Source organism: Acromyrmex echinatior, chromosome 5 (assembly GCF_024713525.1).
Source record: "Acromyrmex echinatior isolate Ae372 chromosome 5, ASM2471352v2, whole genome shotgun sequence".
Lineage (NCBI taxonomy): Eukaryota > Metazoa > Arthropoda > Insecta > Hymenoptera > Formicidae > Acromyrmex > Acromyrmex echinatior.
In genome coordinates this window covers 11,441,053-11,465,715 of record NC_141856.1, presented here as the reverse complement: position 1 = coordinate 11,465,715, position 24,663 = coordinate 11,441,053, and the positions used below count along the sequence as shown (strand labels likewise).

The 24,663-nt window shown below is 32.6% G+C and overlaps 2 protein-coding genes across 6 annotated transcripts in view; both read right to left on the bottom strand.

The window, feature by feature from the left end:
• LOC105153608 (plasmolipin) overlaps positions 1-24,644 on the bottom strand; it is a 30,644-nt gene extending 6,000 nt beyond the window's left edge. For 2 of the 3 annotated variants that reach the window (XM_087406386.1, XM_011068547.2), the window contains exon 1: positions 24,466-24,569. Coding sequence is in view for 1 of the 3 variants with exons in the window: in XM_011068545.2 (XP_011066847.1) it covers positions 2,284-2,367; positions 2,476-2,583; positions 2,810-2,977; positions 24,466-24,639 (534 nt within the window). In the remaining 2 variants the exon portion in view is untranslated. Of the gene's footprint in view, positions 1-252; positions 2,368-2,475; positions 2,584-2,809; positions 2,978-24,465 lie in introns of those variants that run through there. The other variant, XM_011068545.2, reaches the window with a different exon arrangement.
• On the bottom strand, positions 3,594-24,603 carry LOC105153609 (dynein axonemal intermediate chain 3). Of its 3 annotated transcripts, none has more exons than XM_087406380.1 (2): positions 24,466-24,603; positions 3,594-20,588 (listed from the first exon to the last, which is right to left on the bottom strand). In XM_087406380.1, exon 2 carries the CDS (start codon positions 7,260-7,262, stop codon positions 4,236-4,238), a length of 3,027 nt encoding a protein of 1,008 aa, XP_087262506.1. In that variant the 5' UTR covers positions 7,263-20,588; positions 24,466-24,603; the 3' UTR covers positions 3,594-4,235. The 3 variants fall into 3 exon arrangements, with proteins under 3 accessions (XP_087262506.1, XP_087262508.1, XP_087262507.1); XM_087406382.1 differs by lacking the exon at positions 24,466-24,603 and adding an exon at positions 23,025-24,459; XM_087406381.1 differs by lacking the exon at positions 24,466-24,603 and adding an exon at positions 21,795-23,018.
• Positions 24,645-24,663: the final 19 nt, after the last annotated feature.

Here is a 24,663-nt window from a genome sequence, read left to right as displayed (position 1 = left end):
TTTGAATTTTCTGGTCAATATTATAACAGAGAACGTGATTTCAATTTTTAACCAATTATGTGTTATTATTTTATATTATTATATTTCATTTAAATGTTATGAGGAGACGCTCAGACACACAATTGAATTATATAATTCGTATCATTTCAAGATTTAATTTAATAGTGTGCTTCTTATTCTTTTTATCTTTCTTTTTAAATTAATAATTAGGTTACGTGTGTATAAAGGTCTAAATGACTGAGATGTATGAAATGTATGAAAAACTTGTATTATATTAATTAAGTGTGACCTACATAAAATTCGCCATACATAAAATTTATATATTAATAGCAATATATTGTATTACTCGATATCGATAGTGTTCTATGTAGAATTAAACATGAAACAATAATGATAAGACTTAAATTTAATACATCCATACTAGGAATAATAAAGGAACACGTGTATTTATAATATTGGCTTTTAATTTTCCTTTATTTATATATAGCATCCAAGCTTAAAAATAAATAAACTTCGAAAATTAAAAAAACTGTTTGAATATATGTATATATATTATGTATATATCGCGTAAATCTATTACGATGCGCGGAAAGTGCTACACATAAACAAATATAACAATGTTTAGATTAACAATTTTTCGAAAGTATAATATAAATGCGTAAGTGTTGACGCGGCGTGAATTGAGAAATAACGAATGAGTGGGAGAAATAAGTAAGTGAATGCGTTCTCTTAAGCTGATAATAAAAAAAGAGGCACATAATCTTAATTGTTAGCATAATGTTCACTTTTAATTACAATTAATCGCGTCGGTGCTATCACGATGGCAATAATGATCCGCGAACACTATTGAAGGACGTACAAAGGCATTTTTTGAATGTAATGCATAATGTCTTGCACAAACATATGAAACATAACAAAAAAACGATAAATCGAGCTGTAAGTTATATCCATGACCGATTCGAGACAAAAATCTCCCTTAATCCATACAAAATATATGATTTACATGAAAATGAATATAAGAATGTAAAAGAAAATTACACTGTATCCGATCTAGACAGGATATGTATATATAATATATATACTTATGTCATATTTATATATATTATGTATATATAAAGAAAAATATATGTGTGTGTGTGTGTGTGTGTGTGTGTGTGTATGTGTGTGTGTGTGTATGTGTGTGTGTGTGTATATATAAATAAGATCTCGCGGGAGTGTGCAAGAGTATGGTTAGAAAATAACGCACTTATATATCTGTTGCACGAGAAGTTAATCCGTTAAGACGAAACGAATTGACATAATTACCGGCGATGATCATCCAATACGAACTTCGCTAAGACAGTTTTAGATAATAAAGCAAGTCTTTGACAATTAAATTGGATTGAAAACCAACAATAATCCTTCGGAAACTTACCGTATACTGCAGATATATTAAGGTTTTTTAAAACTATTTATCTTGTCGTCGATCGAAGGATTATATGATCGAAGTGCAGTAATACAAACGAAATGACGCCAGTCTCTCATTTTCATGCAATTTTACAAAATTAACTTCAGATCTATATATAATATTAAATACAGTAAAGACATAATTTATATAAGATGATAAAATTATTTAATTAAAAAATTAACGTCTAGACTAATATTATAAAAATAGAGATGATATTGTAGAAAACTAAATGATAAATATTTTCAACATATAATTTAGCAACTATATAATCTTTATCTAAAGATACATACTTATTTCTTTATTAACAAGCAGATTAGATGTATAATATGTAAATAACTCTTATCATGAAATTATCGGAATCTTCGTATGAAGACAATCTTTTGGCATTTAAAGTAATTTCAAAATAGGTGTTGGTTTTATTTCTTAAATTATTTCTGCGCTATAATTTCAAGTAAATTACGATTTTCGTATAGACTTTATGAACATTATTGTCTTCAGGCAGGTATCTCGAATGTAGCATTCCGTTCGCTCCTGCGACTTCGTCAATCCTTTTCAATGAGGCATCGAATTTCGTTCTAACAACAACGATCACGACAAATAACTAATCTTAAGGCACGTAGATACAGAGTCTTTTTTTAAGCTATACACGATCTGAGGAGGATCACGCCGGACTAGTTTCAAACCGTCCCTCCCAGCGTTGACTTTCTTGCTGAGCATGATCTTGGGACCATGCTAAAATTTCCTTGGACGGACGCTGAGAAGTCGCGGATCTAATCGCGGCAATTGTTGTTGTATGCTCTTCAGGTACCTGGCTTATCCTCTGTAGGCGACGATGCTCATTGCGTGTTAGTGCTCTTCCATTCAATGTATAGGAAATAAGCCCCGGCGGCGTATGCGATGGTATTGAAAATTCCAAATATCTGTAATCAATGTTGATTGTATTTTAATGACATTGATGATTATTGTCATTGTAATGATTATTGATAATAATTTTCAGTTTTTAAAAAGGTCATACTAATAAGCCTCACCCCAGCAGCGATATTCGATGATGAAGCTCTGTATGCGCTCCAAGCCGATAGCTGAACAATGAATGCGATCATGTAAAGCACAGTTTCTGAAGATGTATTTAGAAGTTCCTAAAAAATATTTGTTTTTTAATTAAACACACAACACAACTTAAAACTGATTTTAGATAGATTCATATATTTATGAAAAATAAAAATAAAACTAAATGCAAATATTTTTTTTTAATATTGATGTTAAGTAATATGCAAATAATGTGGACAATGGAAAAAAAAAGATAAAAACGCGTTTCATTTTTTAGCAATTCCTTTTATAATTTTTTTTTTCTTTTACACTCACAGTTAGAATCCAATTGATGGGCACCTTAAGTACTTCCCGGAGGGACAGGAAGTATATGGCGCACCATATAAGTGTAGATATGAAGCATATTACCACAACAAACAGAAACCAGTGCGTTGCACCTATGTACGCTGGAGATGCGCACGCCATACATATTATGCCCAGACCCTGAAAAATTATCAAGCATTATTTTTGTTATCGTCACTAAGTAGTTAACGTAAGCGAGAAGTTTTAACAATCATAATAACAGAAACAATATACGCTACACAGGCTAATGTTCATACGCAAGTGATGACATTTTTATTATACAATTTCAATTTTGTTTATATGTTAACATGTTATTATGGTTCATTTACGGTTTACTTGATACTATAAGTTCCGAAGCATTTATAGCGTTAAGTGAACTGCATCCTATATTTAAAGATTTTATTATTATACAATGATCACATACAGTTTGAACTTGTCTTGACGGGAATAAAACATTTGATAAAAGGAGTTGTCAAAAATTAAAATTTATTTTATGTTTGTACATTTATTCATAAGTAATAAAGAAAAAAACTTGTCACTAAAGTAAATTATTTATGTCATTTTAGTCAAATCAATTTAATTATTGCAGAATTAAAAAAACAAACTTGACAGATTTTATTTTAGACAGCATAATTTAGTCTCTTAATCTTGAGAGGATTTAATTTATTCCCTTCGCGCTCATATATATATATATATAAAATGTATTGTTTTTTAATATTTCACATTTAGGGAGGGAAATGACAGTAAGTATAAAACATTTTTGTTCATGACACCGTCAGTAAAACGATTTTATTACACGAATTACAATTTTGGATGTTTTATATACGTATAATGCGAAATACTTTAAGTTAATGAAATGTTGTTTAAACAAATAAAAGTATGTCTAATTTATATTTACTTTCTAAAAATTATGCTCTTTCATATTTCTTTAATTTATATTTTATCATACATTTATGTATTTTTGTAACTTAATTGCGTACTGTCATAGATAAGCAAAATATGCAAGTTTATATTGCGTCATATTATTTAATTGCTTGTGACAAATTATTCGTATGTACATATACAGGGAAAATGCCATTTTTGCACTAAGCATATCAATTTTTTCTAATAACAAATATATTCCATACCAAACGTTTAATTCATTAATTTGTGTAAATAAAAAAGAAAATATAAATAATATTATTTCCTAGCTTAATTCAATAACATGAAGAAATTATTCAAAAATAAATGTTTAAGTGTTGCGTCGTCTCGAGTCATCTTATGTACAATTCATTGAAAAAATTTTCTTACCACGTAAACTATTTTATCTTATCAACTCACATTTACAACTTATTATCACGTAAAAATAAAATGGTAGCTGTTCTTCTTGTAGGAGAGCTTTTTGGAAAAATTTTTGCATTTACAAATTGTTCACATTTTGTAACCTTTCTTTTCCCTTTTTTGCTGTGTTCCAATCAAATTTTGGAAAATGCAACTTCTCCGCTATCATCTTTCGCGCTTCATCTCTAATTTTATAAAACTCTTCTAGATATACATCTATTTCTTCATTTATGGTCTCACGTCTCTCTTCTGAAATCTTATCTTTTTCTATACAATCGTAATATTCAGGAAATTTGAGAGACATAAAATTATCAAAATGCTTATCTCCAAGAGTAGCTTCGTTCTTTGCTTTGATCATCTTTGCATTCCTCTCTTCAGCTAAACGCACCAATGGCAACCTCTTCTCCTCTAATTCTCGTGGAAGAAATTTCTTCTTCTCTAAAAGAATTTTTTTCATTCTCTCTTGCTGACGCAGTTTCCATATAGTATCTTTGGATTTCGGTTTTTTGCGTTCTTTTTCTTCGGCCTCCAATTTCAATCGTTCTTCATGTTCTCCAAGAAGTTTCAGTCTTGCCATTTCAAGTTTTAATCTATGTTCCTCATTTGCTCTAGCTTGCCTTCTAGCGATAGCTGACGTGTCGTTTTGAAGAAAATCTTTCTGCCATGAAGAAAATATTTTTTTTCTTCTCACCTCTCGCCATATATATTCTTCAAACCAGTCCATTCTTTCAAGTATATCATCTTCGAATTCCTTGGGTTCCTCAAAAATACGAAATGCACTATTATAATCACCGGCACCGAATAGCTTGGTATCATATTTACATGATTCTTGAAGCGATAAGAGAGTTATTGGTTTTCTAGAAATAGTTTGCGTGAGCACCGGCTTGTTTGCCCATCTTTTGATATCCCAAACCTCCAGATCGCCCAAATTAGTACCCATCAAGAAAATTCCTGGTCGATTGCCCCAGCAACACGCGGTATATACACAGTCAGATTTTCGTCTAAACAAAGGAAGATCCAGATAGTCATCCTTCCAAATGGCAAAGACGCGGCCGCCCATCGTCAGGAGAACATCCGAAAGATGTGGCGATCGAAGAATCGTTGCAACAGGACCATCGTGCGCGGACGAGCAATTAAGAAGTTTGCACTCCTCTAAAACGGACGTTTCCACGTCGAATACCTGACCCTCCCAAGTGCAGCAAGCGAAATGTCCCTGCGCAGTACCAATCCACAGTTTTTTCGTACAGTCGACATTCGTGGAATCTAATTCATTACGCCTATCGCTTTCTTGAAAAGCATCGATGGATGGAAGGCACAGGTGAAGAGGTGTAAAAAATGAGTTCTCGGAAGGTCGAACGTTCAAGCGATACGTTGGTCGAAAAATACCGTTAAGACTCTCTCGATTATTCGGCTTCAACTGAGACGTAACGGAGTATCTAAGAAGATCCCAAATGGCAACGATACCATCCTCGGAAATCGTCAGAAACTGACAGCTCGAACTAGTAGACAGTTTCGTCAGTTTCCCGGATGCCTCTATCCTATAATTATCAGGAAGCCACTGTATCCGATGAATCGGCAGCTCATGTGAATAATCCTGATCGGACACCACAAATGCAGAGGTAATAGAAACGGTGTCTTCGACATCTCGAGCTTCTATCTGCCCATGAATATTCCAGACGATTACTTGACCAGACGCGGAACCGCCAATTATAAAGTCGGCATTCATTGGGCAGAAGGAGACGCAGTAGATTTCCTGATGGCACCACAATGACAATTGAGGCCGAAGAGAATCAGTAAGAGACCACAACAACACTGTCGGCTCCGGTTTCGATACAACACCACGCTTTAACGAAAATCGGGCGATTTCGCGCGACGGTGTGATAATATAAGAAACAGCCACGTATTCGACGAGACCTGGATGCCAGGAAACGTCGGAGATGACCTTGCCCGCTGTGAAGCTCAAGTCGATAAGGGAAAAGCGTTCCACACAAGCAATCTCATCTCGTGGTCGAGTTACTTCAAAGTCTCGTTGTGCAAGTGTCTCGATGTCATCCACGTACACATTCACGACCGTATTGTAACACACAGCCTCAATCATTTCCTGAGCGTGATCTTCCAAGAAAAGCTCCAAGGGGCTCTTCTCCACCGGTTTTTGTTCCGCGTCAATCTCGGATACTTCTTTTGATCCTTCGATCGTCTTCTTTTCTTCAGACTCTTTTTCGGATTTCTCCCCGGCCGATTCTTTTTCCTCCGCTTCCTTTTCCTCCTCCTCCGATTCGTTATCATCTTGCAACCCCATAGTATCCTCGTAACAGTATTGGGTCCAGGCATTCTTAGGATAACTAGGATAGGTTTGTACTTCGATTTCCCGCGGCTCGAAGTGTGTCTGGATCATTTTGGAAACACATTTTCTCTCAACATTCTCAAATCTCTCGTACGGAATTAACTCCACATAACTATCCCAAGATTCTTCCGAAGATCTGTCACAGAGTTGTCGGTTTAGGCCTAAAGACTTAATCGGAAGATATACTTCCACCTCGAAAAACTCTCTCGTGTTTCTGATCAAGCCCTCATCTAATGCTATCTCGCTTCCGAGAGATTTCCATGATCTATCGGTCTTCTTGATCTTTCGGATGACCTCACTCCGGATTTTTTTACTGATATCAGTATTCCTCCTTACAATTGTCGATCTCGCATCCTCTGTTAAGCAGATCACGAACTCCCGACCGATTAATTCGGTAGATGAATAGCCCACAAGGAAAGTATCGCCGCCGTAAGCTTCGATCCTATCTCGATATAGCTGCAGTGACGAGTCCGCATTGTTGGCGAGCCTCAAAACAGCTTCTCGCGACACATAAGCCCAAGGATATTCCAGAAACACGTGCTCGCCGACTGAGCAACCCAGTTCTCGCTGAACTTCGGGATCGAGACTCACATGCTCCACATTCTCGATATTTTCGTCGTGCAACATCCAACTCAATCGGTACTTAACCCCTTTCCTCGACATTATTCTCGTGGCTCGTAACGCGTAGCGACTACTCGTAATGCGAAACAGCCACTCTGAGAGCAAATCCAACCGTGAACGGCATCGATCAAACGACGCCATCCTTCGTATACGGTTTCCAAGAAGTTCACTTTGAAACCGTAGCGAAAGACTTTACACGATTTTCCGGGGCTTTCATAAAATTTCTTGGAATTATACAAATGCATTTCTTTATTTCTTCTTCATAATTTTTTTCATTCATCACAAGTACATAACGTATATCGCATTATATCACTGCAACGTTAACGTTATTTTTATGTTACTTATATCAGTATTTTATACCTTATCGTTTACTGAAATCATTCGAAACAATTTTATGCCTCAAAAAGTATGCAATTTTTTATTAGCATAGCCCGTTACGAACGGCAGCCGCTACTTCCATTTATTACAGCTTCAAATTGTAAGCACCTTAGCCATACAGTACTTTACTTTTAAGTCCTCAGCGGCAATAATGCGACACGCTTATAGACGGGTGATCAATGTTGACCTTTCGCGAGAGACCGGCTTAAGCGACTGCCGTGTCACTAAATATACACGAGTAACTAGAAAACGCACTAAAGCGAGAAACGCGTGATGTACGTTCCTGCATACTATATAACGCAACAATTCTAATTTTTACAAGTCTCATTAGATGTTGAACTTCACCTGGGCAAAAGAGAAAATCCGAGATGGGACAACGTATAAATATTGCAGAAATTATGACTCTGATTTATTTGACATGCTGACATTAATAAAAATTTGATCGTATATTCTATCTCTCCTCCTCCAATACTTTTTTATGACTTTTAATTCTTCAACAATGATCCGAATTGAAACTCTATCAAAACTTTCATATAAAAGTCTATTTAAAATTGAGTAAAAAAACAAGCTTATATTATTCATTTAGAAAAATTGATAAAGCTGTTTAATTTTATTAAAATGATTATTCTTATGCATCTCTCGAAACAACATTTGTCATTTCTTCCCGATATTTAATTAAAAACAACAGCATTGGTTACACTCTTCTAACGAAATAGTCACATAAGAACATATTAAAATATTATTGGTAAAATTATAGATGACTGCAAGTGAAAAATCACATTTTGCCAAATTCAAATAATAAAATAAAATAAAATAAAAATAATGCATCACAAAAAGGCATGAGTTATTCAACGTGTTTCAATTCACGATTCATTAATTCCGTACTACAGCTTAATAGACACAATTAGAACGTTCTTCGCACGTCTTGTTATAATCATTACGTTAAATATGTAATGCATGGTGTAATGGTGCGGTACGCTTATAATACTCGGTAAGTATATGAACAAGTAATTTACAAACGACCCATAATTTTCAACTGGATGCAATTAATATCGAAAGAGATGAAACAAACATTTTAACGATTATAAGTATAATACGAAAATAAAACAATTTTTAACTGTAAAAGATATTTAATTATTCGAAATTTGAATTACTTTGACTTTATTTCGACACTAAAAAAATATTGATTTTTAATAAATAAATATTTGTTTAAACTATTCTAAGTAATATTTATTCTAAAAATATTTATTTACGTAAGTAAATGTTTACTCACAATTAGTATTACTGAAAGAAATACGTATTAAGATTTAGTAAATTTTTTCAGATAACATCAGATTTTATCGCAAATGTGATACAAAAACATTAAAAATTAATATATGAATACGGTTTTACGTCGCGATCTTTCAGATATGTCAGTTATTATTTACACGCAACGTCAGTATCGTAGATTCAAGAAAAACGGCAATTCCAATAATAGTGGAGTCCACATAGTATTCGATTCGTTTCTAAAAATAGCAATGCGTATTGAAGGATATTTTCTTTGATCATCATCAGTCGATGTGTGACCACTAATCACATATTATATCGGATGTTATAAATATTCGAGTCGCACTATAAGGATAAGTGTAGGGGGTCAGGCAGAATTTCTCTAATAAGGCACGTTGGAGCTAGATACATAGTTGCATGATTCACGCATGAAGATATATGTGCAGTGGCCATATCTGCGTAGTTAAGTGATGATAATCTGAAATGAGATCCGCAGTAACGTATATGTATTGTTTTCAAATGTTATCTCATGCAGATACGTATTCAACTATAAAATTTCATACTATGATAAGCATATTCTTCAAGCGTATTTAAGATTATTTGTACATTTTAAGCATAATATATACATTATTTAATTCTTCAAAATAAACGGTCCATTCCTATCTTAACGTTGTAACGAGCGCGAGAAAGAACCGACGAATCTTTCCGAAGAGGAAGAGAAATTGCATTCACTTTATATACAATGATACGTCTGTATGATGCCAAGAAAGACGCGTGTGTTTTCACGAGCTACTCAGTTACGCGGAACGAAATTACACCAATATGCGAAACCGACATAGAGATAACGCCTGCCGGCGTCGACGAGAAATCTCAGTGACCCACATTCACCGGTTGTATGCAGTTACTAAACGACAACGTTACAGCCTACGTATTACGATGGACATGTCCATCCGTTAACGTCATTGACTAATTAATTCAAATATAGCGCATGACTATGCGAGAAAGAAAAAATGCGTGCTTCATAGAATAATGCAATTTACAAAGTATTTATTAATAAAAAAAAAATCATAATTTATATTTTCTCTTCATTTCAATTTTTCTTTTTCTATGGAGGTAGTTTTATATTATTAAAATAAATTATTTTTCTATTATGAAATATAATTATAATTTAGAACAATTTAAATAAAAAAAGAAAAGAGGGAGGGCGTATTGCTCCACGTATTATTATATTCTTTTTTTCTAATAAAATTTTATTTCATTGTATTTTTTCTCAAAATAAAGAGCAAAAGATAATTTTATAAAATTTATTATTATACTATATGATGGATTATTTATTGCGTGAGAGAATTTGAATGAGGATATTATACGAGTTTATCTATGATGTAAAAAGATACATGTATGTATATGCTGACCTCTATATGTTAATATGTGCTGAAAGTAGGATTATAGTTAAATGTTACTGCGACTTTATACGTTTAAAACAACTGATGTATACCAATAAAAGAAATATCATTAAAAATAATAAATATACCAAAAAAGAAATAAAATAAAAAACCATTCTTTCGCGAACAATTGTTAAATTTCTTACTTGCATACAGAAATGTTTTACATCTCAAATGTTTCAATATGTTTGAATATTTATTATTTTTAATACTAATTAAATTTAACAACTTTATGTAAAGGCAATTTAAATACATATATAAAGATTAATATTTTGCATAAATATCGAATAAATATTTTGCATAAATATTGAATGTAAAAATAAAATATTTGCTTATTACTATAGAAATCTTTGTAACGATAAGCGAGAATCATATTCGGTTGCAACAATTACTGGCCGTACATATATTTGATTCGTTATCTTTTGCGTCTGTTTTATTAAAATTGCAGAATGAAATAATAATCAACAATTCTTAACACGATCGTATGTATATAGCAATTTCGCAGCAAACAAATCTGATGGATATTATCACATTCGTAATCAGCGCATCAAAATCTATCAAGAACAACTTCATTTATTTTAAGACTAGAATTTAGTCGGATCGACTAGTATTTTAGAAAAGATTGAAACAAATCTGCATACATCTTAATTCAATGATTCTTTACTTCTTTTATGATTTACATTATAAAAAACATTATAAAAAATATTAAAAAAGGAAATAATGAGAAAAAAAGTAAAATTTTTGTAATGAAAATAATAAATTTAGTTAATTTATTTATATTTTAAAAACATTCTATTATTTTTTATATTTTCTATATTATCTAGAGCATTCACTGTTAAATCTATAATGTCAAATTTAACCTAACATAAGTCGTGATTACTCCTACTAAATATATTATTTTATACTAAAACGATAATTAAATTTGACACTATGTCGTGCCAATTTGACACTACATTGTATCAAATTGACACTGTATATTGTCAAATATAACCATTGTTTTAGTATATAATTGAGTAGAAGCAGTGGTGACTCATATTAGATTAAATTTGACATTATAGATTTAACAGAGTTGTACTATTACAATTTTCGGCAAATAAACAATTAGATAACAGAGATGTCATGTGCAATTAAGAAACTAATAAAAATTTTTAATAATACTAAATTTATTCTGACATTAATAGTTCATCAAACTTGATTGTTGATAATTTATTTGGAATAATACTTTTTAAACATTATATAAATAAGATTAAAATGATTCATATTCATTTTATAAAACTGTAAAAACAATAAAATCTACAAATTTTTTGTGTTTGTTTTTGTTGGAGATGTTTTCAATTCTCGGGAGTTATATAGCACATTTACTATGATTACTATGATTTACTAGAATTCTCCTTTAAACAATCAGGTTAAAAATAGATTATGAATATAAACATCGTAAATAGAAAAATAAATAGGAATAAAACAAAATTCTATGTCCAATTCCTGATATTAATATTTCTTCTATTATCTTTATGATGTAATTTCATTGAATACTTAATAAAGATAAGATCATTTTTCAAGATTATATGTGTTACTGGCTCATTCAACACATGTACTTATACATAAATCAATACTTCTATGTATATTGCAGCTTATTGTTATATTTCTTCCGTTGAGAAAATCGATTCATGTATCGATTAGCTCTATGGATCATCACAAAATTTGGCTTTAGAAAATAAAATCTATAACAAAATCTACACCTAATTACGATGTTATTGCAACAGATCGATAAAGCGGCGCGATATGGATTTCGTAAACGACACTGCAACCTTTTGCTTCCAGAAATAAACGCCGGAAGTTGCGAGTTTGTAAAAAACACATTCACGATTAAAACGAGTGTTTTCTACGCGTGCATTTACTAGCTGACGGTCAATGAACAGTTTTATCGGAGATTCTCGAAAAGCTCGTATATTATTTCTACGCTGAAACAAACGATAACACAAATAGAGAAACCATGACTTTGATTCCTGCAAACATTAAGTACTAACGACCGTTCGCTTTCGAAATTTAAATAAAATTTATGAAATGCTGCAGAAATCATAAAAAATCATTTTTTTTTTAGATAACGTAAAAATCAAAGAATTTTTAAAACACGTGCCTCCAGCGGGTATTCTTAAGGACGTTCTCCGACTGCAATTGTGCTCAATCTAATGAAATTAGTACTCATTATAAAAATTTTTATGAAAATTTATTTCACTTTTATATAATATAAAATATTCCATAAGTGTTAATGTACAAATTTTGTTATACAATATAAAATGCCTCTCGCCTTCGCTACTATCGCCGGTCAAAAAAATAGCGACTTTACTTACTTTACTCAACGATTTTTTAAAAACAAATACCTGAAACCATATTCAGACAAATTTCATATTATTCCTTGTGCTATCAAATTTTATGTCTCATTGTTTCAAAAAATTGTTAAGAAAAACTTTTTTACAATGAATAAAAAGACCATTTTCGAATAAGCTTTAGATAGGGATCCTATATGTATATATATGTATATATGTACATATACTTTAAACGCTTCGACTTTGAAGTTGAATATTTTTATTACATCGATTTTTAATCCCGCACCGAGTATTGAGTTTTAAAGCACATATGATCAGGACATTAAAACACGTTTATCCTGTAAGTTTCAGAAAAATTTAAAGAAAAAATGCATTTTTTCGGAGAACGTCCTTAACATCCAACGATTGCAAATAAAACGTCAGATCAAAGAATGCGCAGACCATTCGCTGTCATCAGGTGCGTGTCCGATTACGTATGTGCGAAACGCGAGATTCACGTCTCGCTACCCCGTTGGTCTCCCTTTCTCGTTTTCCGAATCATGGCTTTCATCTTCTCCTTTCGTCTCGAGCAGCCGCGTGTACAGCGAGGCGCGCCTTGTCCTTGTGTGTAGCTACGGTGCACAGACTGTGCCGCACGCAATTACCGAGCGGTGCATAACTTATGCCATGCCGATACGCACGTCAGTCTGCCTACTCGTTGCATGGGACATAATGGTACGAGGGTAGTCCCCCCCATTCCCTCCTACCGCTTAACAATGCGACAGCAATTGCATAATCCACGCCAAGGGGACTTACGTTCGACGTGGGCGATCGGAATTCGCGATATCCTCGAGCGATCGGGTCTCTGCCGCGAGAGAAGTTAAAGATCGGGCACACGTCTGTCCTCAAAGTGCGGTCCAGAATGACCTAGAGAAATGAGCAGCTTCCTCTCGGAAATTGCTGACACTCAAAGTAAGATTCTGTCACCGTTTCTAAATCTGTTTAATTATTGATAATTTTTAATTTATCTTATACAAATATATAATTTTCAATATGTACCGCATATTTTGATAAAATCTTGTTTCTCTAATATGTGATTTTTAAAAAGGACTTTTAATACATTAACAATCGAATATGTTATCGTCAATGTATTATACAAATTGCTCTAATTAATTGTACCCAATTGAATTAATATCAACAGTTTAATATCAACAGAATTTATGTTTCAGTAATATTGCTTTAATCTTGATGCTCATTTTATTATCAAATGCAAGAGCTGCACGCAAACCTTTGAATGTACAATAAATAACGAAATATCACAACGCGTTAAATACAATAGTTATGATGTGCGAAAGTTTATACGAGAGCATATTGTTACAGTCATTAACGTTAATGCTACAAAATAACATAATTGTATTATGTATTACACGAACTTGAAAGTAACGGGCTTTATAAGGATTGTGACTTTGTTATTTCTTGCCTCGATCTACAAATATCCATGATCGTTTCGTTTAGATAATGGACAATCGGATCGTTTTCAAATTTCGTACATCATTAGTATCTTTAATCCAAACATCACCAACACGAACTTTGGAACTCGTACAACAACATTTTTCACACGATGACTTCCCACCGCTAATGAGAGTCGATTATCCGCGCGAGAGTAACGTACGAGTATTACCCTGACCGAAATTAACCCGACCCTTCAAGTGGGTCGACACGATTACGTATATTACGTATGTAGTATCGTGCGAAAGTGTTTTAATCAGAGAAAAAAGGGAAGAGGGGCAAGCGCAGCTTCAGCTGATGCGAGCTTTACGATTATTACTCTCGCTGCATGAAAAGTATCTTCTCTTTACTTATCCTCGTGAATTCCTGCAATTTCCGAATCTTAAATTAATATTGACGTAATTATCAATAATTATCAATTGGTATTTATAATTATATTAGGTGTTGGAATTAATTCGTAGCGTTTTACAAGTGATGGGAAGTACTTTCATTAATGTATTTTTTAATGCTCATGTGAAATAAATAACATTCTTTCATTAAAAAACGCTACGAATTAATTCCAACACCTAATAATTGCCTGGTAAAATAATTATAGTTAAGAGTTCCATTTTTATAGTTATTACTGTTATTACCGTTAATACTTAATAATAATTTTCATGTATTTAGTAATGCATCTGAAAAACATGGTACAAAATAGTTGGTAAATTCGAAACAAGAAATTAAAAATTTAATTGCGAGTACATCTCAATGACAATAAAATCAATGCAACCAGAGATTTCTGCAACAATCGGATGAACCCAAAACTGCTTCCCGGTATAACAGGAAAAGGGAAGTATTCATAATTTACCGAATCATTACATTCGAATTACGATTTATCGCATTAATGCTTTCTAGGTTTAATTTACTTTCTGAATCATTTAAACGAAATTTATCTATACTGATTTCTCGAAACAGTGATTAATACGATATTCACAATAATCTGTTATCTAAATCTTACTTCTCAATGTGAAACTCACGTAATTTCTCTTGTTACCTTACAGCGAGAGAAAAGAAGTTTTTAAAACGATATTTAGAAAGACAGAAGAAAAACAGAGAAATATTTACATTACATTGTAATAAATATATATCACTGCCTTTATTAAAAAAGCATAATAATGTTTGCTTATTTTATCGTGATTTTTTTCAACGCGTCTCTGTACACAAGCAAAAAGAGGTGAGACCGGAAATGATAAGACCGGATGTCAGACAAGTTTTTTTTTCTAGAACTTTATCCACATCGCGTAATGTAAGAGTGTGGAAAGGAAGAGACGTTGAAAATATGAAGACATAACATGGCGCAGAAGACATAACATTAAGAAATCAATTGAGAAACACTTGGAGGATTAAATAAGAAATATTAATGGTATAACTTACAACATCTGCGCATTCTCTTCGTTTCACTTTTGCCAAGATACTTTGTTTATGTCGAATAAAAATTATATCGTTATATTATATATTTTTTTGAGTTTATTTTTAAATTTAAGCAGATACGCATTATTTTTGCAGTTTAATATTTTATGCATGATATAACATTTAATATTTTTGGCAAGGAAACCTCTTGAAATATAATATATTAAAAATAAATAAAAAGAAAAGAATAGTAAGAAAAATCATAAGAAGAATAATTTGAAGTATCTCAAAGAAATATTCAAGACAAAAAAATATTTATCAGAGTGGAATTATTGAACATACGATGCATAAATTATAATCATTGACTCTATCGCTAAAAAAAAATATCGTATTCATCTTTGTTATTCTTATTCTATCTTCATACGTAGTTATGTATATATGCACAACTTGCATGCTGCATTTCCATTTACGTATACAGATACACAAATAAATGTGACGTATATGGATTATCATCCATATCTATTACATACGGCATTTGCGTTACGCCGAGAAGATTATTATATCAATTCTCCTCTCCGCACGCAATTCTATGAGGGTTCTAGGTAGTAATTGTTACAATCCAAGGATTCAGTGACCTAGTTTGTATGTGTGAGTGACCGCTTGTAACAACTACATAAGCTGTTTGGCCATGAGGTAACTGAGCTTAATAAAGATATTAATCCACCGACGATTGGCAAAGCAATCATTTAATAAAATTATTTATATATCATATGTTATAACTTACAATAATAGAAATATTAAGGACAAAAAATAAATCAGATATCAGTCTGACGTTATAATAACGACGTTATAATAATGACGTTATATAAAAAAAAGAAGAGATAAAATAACAAAAAGCTGCAAATAAATGCTATAGATTTTCTATACTGATTTTGGCGAACTTCGTTCTCTTTTGTTTTAGAGAATTAATTTCTTGAAATTAGATTCAATGTGAAACACTAGTCCCATTTGGCAAAAACGTCAATAATGTGATTAAATAATCGGAAATATTAATGGAGTACCAATGTCAAGGATAAACGACATTTGCACCGACGTGATGCGTCGAACGAACAGCCACGCTTCCACCTACGATATTGTACAATCGCGATCTCACTTTCCATAATAGGCGAGCTTCTATGAATGAATTGTGCAACGCACAGTAAGAATAGATAACACTTTGTACAAATTGCGTATTAACATCCTCAATATAAATTTTATGAAGAAAAATTTGTTTCGTAGAGGCTGCGTTTCTTAATAATTGCTAAACACAAATTATACAAGTACACAGCAAAAAACATATTTGTGTTAAATCCATTCAAATCCTTGTTAAAATTTTGTGTTGAATTTTTAATATATATCCAAGTGTTAATTTAATATGATTATATTATTAGACTATTTTGTATTAAATTGATATTTAATATTTCTTAGTGTCAAAATAATATAATTTATGAGTAAGTAAACAAGTAAAATAAAAATAATGTATTTTTGAACAAAATTTTAATAAATAAAATACGTGCTAATTATAACATATCATAAATTTTAATTTTAACACAAATTTTCCAACTGTTTTTCTATATACTCTCTTAAACATTTTAAAATGGAACAATTAAGAGAAATCAATACAACCTGATATAAAAAGGTACATAAATCATATCTCTTTTCGACTCCTTTTCCTACGTAACATACGTGTGATTTTCTAGAATAATTATTAGCTGTAAAGGCACAGTGTCAGAGATAGATTAAACCAAAACAGTTGAAGACAAGCCTAATAGGCAGTAACGATCTCTTCATTGCTTTTTCATTGCAACACGTGCGGTTAAAACGTCTCGAATCTTAACGAATGAAATGCCAATCTTCGCGGGAAACAAGCAGCTGTACCGAAGTAAAATATGCCGTTAATCATTTCTTATTAATCATTTCTCGCGCGCGTCATCATCGCGGAGATATCTTCCGAACTTGTGTTCAGGGCTATTCGAACATTTTGATAACTCTACCTCGATCGAAGTGACGTGGCCACGGGCATCCAATAGCGACGGGTTTGTCGTCAAGCTCGCACCGGTCGAGCTAAAGGACATGCTGAATCTTTAATGAGACGTCCCGATACCGTTGCCACGGCCTCGGTATAACGCGCAGCCATCGTCAACTGATGGCAGCCTGAGTATGTGGGACGCTGCGTATGGTGCCGGTCATCCGGGATGAACATGTATGGTCATCGCGCGTGATCTCTAGTCTAGGCGAGGCCCCATTGTAGCGCCGAATCCATCGAGTTTTCGTTCCGATCGCACGCACACACGCACGCACGCACGCACGCACGCACGCCCAATCTATGCGGTGACGAAAACCGGTTCCTCGCCGTCGCAATCTCTTTGGAATCATAGGAATGCATAGGGATGTTGGATCCACCAGCCCCGTGCGATACCACGTTTGACTTCCGTAATCGCTTTATTCTCTGCGTGATTTCGGAAAAACTTTTATTTTATTTCTTCATTTCTCTTCATCAAGATAAGTCTTCGTGTACATGTTGTTGAAAAAAAAATAACAGAAAATTATCACAATTTTTCCGACGAGATCGTTAGAAATGTTTTTCTAAAAAAAAGTTTTCAGAAAAACATTTATAGAAAGCTGAACAATTTTTGAAAAAATTTTTTTCATCGTAACTCTAAATCTAACATAAAATATATTCAAACAAAATTAACATTCAAATATGTTAAAAATTGGACACAAAAAATTTTAATATGAATCGGTTTTGACATAAATATAAAATATATTTTATTGTATATGTATGGAATACAATTTATATTGTGGACTTTTTTAATGACTTCTTAATAATAAAGATACAATTAATAATCCTTTAATATTTCTCATCATAACTATTAAATTTTCCCTGTGTTTAAACAAAAAACTAATTTTTTGTTTTATATGGAATAGCATGATATAAGTGGAAAATAAAAACATTAAATGACTCAGGAGGTCAACAAGGATATCCAGTTTTTATTGATCAGTAATTCAATCCCATAAATGCAGCGATAAAGACGCTTCACGTGAGTAGTGCATTTAAACCCTTTAATTTTCTATCGTGGTCATTAAATTTTTCTTATGTAAAAAGAAAAATTACAAATTTTTTTTTAAATAACACATGACTGTAATAAACTGCGATATATCGTAAAAACATAAAATATCTCGGAGAATCAAGAAGCATGTACGTGCAGTTTTTATCGATTATGAGTAATTCGATAGGACAATATACTACGATAGAAATCATCTCACGTTAGTAATTTTCCTACATTTGCGCGATAAGAGATCAGCAGATACGAAAATCAAACGATTTCCTGCGAATATCATCGAATTACCCGAGGATTACTTCATCTCGCAACATCTAGGCGACAAGCCGCGCTCGTAAACTCGACTCATATGCTATATTTGGAACTATCGTCAGCGTAACCGTAATTTCCATATCATTGATATTCATTCTTAATCCCCGTGAGCAATTTGCAATTGTTCTGGAGTACAATGCATTTGCTAAATGACGCGAGATAGCCGTACTTAATTTTTTACAATCCCTTCGTGCATGCGTGATTTTCACGTCATTGGTTGCGATACGCTATTTGATTCGATAATATCAACAGTATGATAAGTCCATAATTATGTCACTGCTACTGAATTAAATTAAAGAATTAATCGACAGACTATTATGGTAATGTTTTATATTGTACTACGCACCAAGAGCCATACACGCGATGCGCAATTAATTATGCCAGCTTTCTCACAGATTCAGCAAGTCATAATTAAAGCAATTAACGATATGTTGCAATATGAAATAACGGTATAGTCATGATGGACTTATCAAAATAGAAGTACAAAAAGAAAAGTTAATCGTGAACGTTATTCATTTACAGAATGAGATCAATATGAAACATTCGATAGAAAATACGGAAAATAAGTCAACGACATTCCGTTATTTACATAATCCGGTTAGTCTCGTTAACAACTTATTACCGCCTAGGACAGGATATAAAAATATTCCAATTAACGTTGAATACCGCCTGACTCTTAAATGGCAAAGAAATGTCTATAGACCTCACGTCGTGATGTCAATATACGATATTGATTAAAAAGAGATATTAATTAATATACTGAAGTTCTTCATAGGACAGGAGGAGGGCAATTTCGTAAACGTAAATGATATGGTCGTCTAATAGGAACATCATGAAAAAAAGCGAAAACGAAGCCTCATTATAACGTTATTATGCAATTAGACTTCCAACGACAAGACTACACAAAACTTTCGCAACGTATGTAAGATTCATTATTGCTTTTTTCATTGTCCCGGCCACAAGTGTCGCTGGATGTATAGCCACGTATTATCAGAACTATTTAGCGTCAGATCAATACACATTCCTTCCTTCGCGTCTATCGACCGTAAATAATATACGGCCTTGTACATAATGTCAGGTAAAATATAACGTACAAGCGCAGTCGAAGAACGTATCTAAAAATCAAGCCAAAGTAATCCGCGCTCTCAGTTATCTAACAGTATTGAAGATAAGACGGCATTGCTAAATATATCGGTGATAAGATTATATATTTGCATACAGACACGTAAATATTTCGTAGTGAAGTTACATATGTATTATACGATATCATACATGTAATAAATCGTGTAAATTTCGGTTGCACATAACAGCAGAGTCTCAGACTTTTTGTATCAAGCTATTTCTCTGATGTTAATTCAAAATAAACAATAGAAAATTCTTTAAATTATCTTTTGTCGAAAACAAGAGACTTAATTCTTTTTTCCTCACTTCACTAAATAATTTAAATACATATATTATTGTTTTTTTTTCTTTGCAATGGTACAGTGGATATATGGTTTATAATAAGAGTATTTAAAGAATTGATTTATTTTTATAAATATTTTATTTTTTTAATAAATCGATCACCGAAGTAAAGTAAATAAACTTGTGTAATGTTGCGATCAGAAGCCATCTTTTCCATCTGGCGAGGGTAGGGTACTTTGTTAGTCGCTCCGTAAGAGGATTACCGTTACACGGTTATGCCATTGCAGGTTCAACGTCACGGTGCAAAACGCCCGGTCGACGCCATGATGCGTGTGCACGCAATGCGTGTTTCCAGATTGACTGGAAGATCAAATCGCAAGATTATTTTTATTCTCCGCTTTATCATCGAGATAATCCCAATAACGTCCATATAGACTAATTTTTATCTCGGTTTTAATTTATTCTTAATTTTTTTCTTACACGCAACGTAGAGCAATCGAATCCTATATAGAATCTTGCGAAAATAGTACACCCTCGATTTACGCAACCGCGGAAAGAGTCCATTAGTATGAAAAATTTCAATTTTAAGAAAAAACACGACATAAGTTATGGAAAAGATTCATATCTTAAATTTATAAAAAAATCTTATTTTATTTGTTGTCGGTGTTTGAACTGTAATTTAAAACCATCAACCCTCTCTTTTAGCACAAAGTCACTATCCTCATCACTCGAATTTTTTCTATTTGAAAATATTATTTCTATTTCATTATTTATATCTACATGTTCAGATAGTCATTTACCAAACTAAATTATTATAAATGTTCTGATATTCGGTACAATATTTTAAAAATTTTTCTTTAAATTTTAAAGCTCGTTAGATGTTTGGATCAATATATAAAATTTTCCAGTTTTGTGGCTAACTGTAGAAGAAACTGTAAAAAAAAGAACCGCGTAAAATGAAATTGCGAAAATTAAAATCGCATATAAAAAGCCCGTGTAAATTGAGAGATTATTTATCGCGTAAAAAGAAAAACCTGCATAAATTAAGTGCCACGTAAATCCGAGGGACGAGTTATTTATATCTTGCGTCAGAAGCTTAGAATGAATAGAAGTTGGAAACTATACAATGGCATCTCGTAAATTTCGACGCGAAAGAGAGCATTAGAAAACGTATTTTAACAAAAATGATGTAAATTTTATGAAGCCGAGCGTCTCATATCAACCAAAATTTTTAGTCGAAAATGGTCTTTCGGTTTCGCAAAAATTCGCGTCTCGGTGTTGCGGGAGATACACTCAGAGATTACGCGCGTACAAAAAATCAACGCGATTCACCAAACAACGAACAAGTGTAACTTGATGAAAAAAAAGAGGACAACATTTATATATTATCTTTCAAAGAAATACTCGAGCAAAACAATCTGTAGACGTACGCGAACGTTCGAACGAAGCGATGGAATTAAGAAAACTGGTTTAACCTACAGTATGTAAATAATGTGTTTACGATTGAAACAGAAGAAGACGGGATTATTTTCTGAATATTCCTTTTAATTAATTTAAACGTTTCACCTGACGGCAAATATTTTCTCGTCACAATCGGAGACAAGCGTTTGAATCGAGGTCGACGAGAAAGTTAAATTTCTTCCTAGAAAGCATCAATCGTAACCGAATGAACCGAGGAAGTTGTCTCTAATTCAGTTGTCGCAAGGATCTGGAGCATAAAATGCTTATCAAAGTCATAACATTCCCCATGTACTTAGCATGTATTCGTATATGATAAGTATAGGCGGCGAGAATTTCTTGGAATATTTCTGCTATATAATATCGGAATAACGCATAAATACAATCGATATTATTTAAATCCTGGAAACGAGTGAAAGCATCAATATTGTTAACCTCTTGATAGTAAACATCAATCACAATGTTAAACAAATTGAAATCATAGGTAGCTCTCAATAATTCATATGCGAATAATTCAAAGATACAACTTGATTCAATTAGCTGCAAATATATATAGAATTAACCTTCAGATTTTCCCTCGATATTGAACAGATAACAATAGTTTATGTTAAACTATTATCTCACTCCTCTGTTATACAAAATTCCTTTTAGCGAAGAATTCAATTGTACGCAAAGGAGAAGATTTTACGGAACTTTTTTCAAGATATCGGAAATATATGAAGAGATATACGTACAAGAGACATATTTAATATTATTAAAGAGTCAGAAGATGAAGAAATCGTGCCAGAAAATCACTTTTCCACGTGACTTTTCGTGGTATAATAATTAGCTACGTAGAATTTTGTATTATTACCACACTAAAGCGCGACTTAAACATTACATAACGTTATTCCGTCTGTATACAACACCTCCAAGGAATTCGTTGCATACAAATGATCGGAAACTATTTTAGAAATCCTTTTCCTTGTTCGCTCCATTTTAGTCGACCGCAAAGTAATAAGAGTTCTACTGGCAATAATATAATTAGTAAATCTCAGAAAGAGAAACACACAGACGACATTTTTGTGATGATCTCTTTCCATTCTTGACGATTCTCTCTAAGTTGAAAGAAAATAATACAGTAAGGAAAGAAAAATTCGTACAATAAAAGGTGGAATTTTGAACATTCTAATATTGAATCTTTCGAGAGCTCATTTAATAATGAAATACGCCGCGTTGCCAATTGGCAAATCAATACAATACCTACAGATATCTGCGCAATCATCAAAGTATAAGATAAAAACGTATGCATCTTTGATTATATCATAATTTATGTTTGTGTAACTTTTATATACTCACATATAAAAAAATATATAATGCATCTCTATTTGATCGACGAAACGTCAATTCTGCCTCTTCGAACGGCTTGTAGTGTTTATTTATTTTACCAGAAATTGCTTCATGGTGTTATAAAAATATACATCAAGTGGCTCTAATACTTCTATTATTAGATATTACGCGATAAGCAAATATATCGAGCTAAATCTAAGCTGGAAATAGAAAGTCCATATCTGAAAAGATGAGTAATCCAGAGATAATTAAAAAGTGATTAATATTATCACAGGATAAAAATTGACTATTGATTATAGGATTCGGAAGAATGATATTTCTTTTTATAAGATTCTAAAAATTATTGACAATTTCATATTGTAAAGTTCCATTTATCATGTATGTATTTCATCAGTAAATAAGAATCTTTTATCTAAAAATCAACTTCAAAAACTTATGCATCAGGAATACATTGTTTTTTATTAAAATTCTATTTAATGCCAGATGAAATAGTATTGTCATGATTCCTAAAGACGACATTTTAGACTTAAAAAAATGTTCTTAAATTAACAAAACGGCCAAATGAAAAAGTATTTTATTGAGACTGAACAGAATTTTTGCTTATCGTAAATAGAAATTTTGTTTGTCTCCTCATCAAAATACTTTTTTTTTATTTTTATTAGTTTAATCAGGACATTTTTCTATATATATATTAGGTGTTGGAATTAATTCGTAGCGTTTTTTAATGAAAGAATGTTATTTATTTCACATGAGCATTAAAAAATACATTAATGAAAGTACTTCCCATCACTTGTAAAACGCTACGAATTAATTCCAACACCTAATATATATATATATATATATATACAAAATTCCGAAGATTATCAGATAAAAATATCATAGCGTTGGCCTATTATTATCTTTCAGTCATTGTAAACTAAAAAATAAAAACTTTTATATTTTTAAAAATATTAAAGAAATAAAAGTTTTTTATATTTAAACAGATTTATATATTGTACCACCTACATTATCCTATCTCATAGAAAAACTATTCAATACTCGAGGCTAAAGATCCTTTAGGTAAAAATCGGCCAAAACTACAGCTGATATGAAATCATTTTTCTTCTTTCTCCCTCCACGTTGAAGAGAAGAAGAGAAAAAGTGAACCGTGCGAGAACTTTAGCTAAAAAGAGAACAGATACCTATCTTGTGAAATCGGAACCGTTATTTTGGAAATACGCGTCTGGAACTAGTAAACATCATACCGAAGCTCTACCCGAGGTCAATAAAGTTCTTCAGCAATGATTTTATTGAACAACACTCGAATTTATCGGAGTGCAAAATTAATATAAAAACTAGACACGCGTGCCAATTAGATTAGGTAGACGTGCCTAGCGCGACAGTATCCGTCGACTCTCGTATTTCGCGTTACAAACGGAACGAGTAAAATAGCAAAAAGTAAGTCGCTTACCAGCTGCACGAGTTTGAGAATACCGGGTATGGTCTTGAAGTAAGGCACGTTCAGCCGGATGCCGGCCAACGGGCTCGGCTGCCCCGGCTCCGTCTTCACCGTCGGTACCTGCCGCGGATTGTTGCTGGCGTTGTTGCTGGAACCGTCCATCGTCACCGCGGTCTCCGACATCATGTTACGCCGATCCGCACGCTCGGT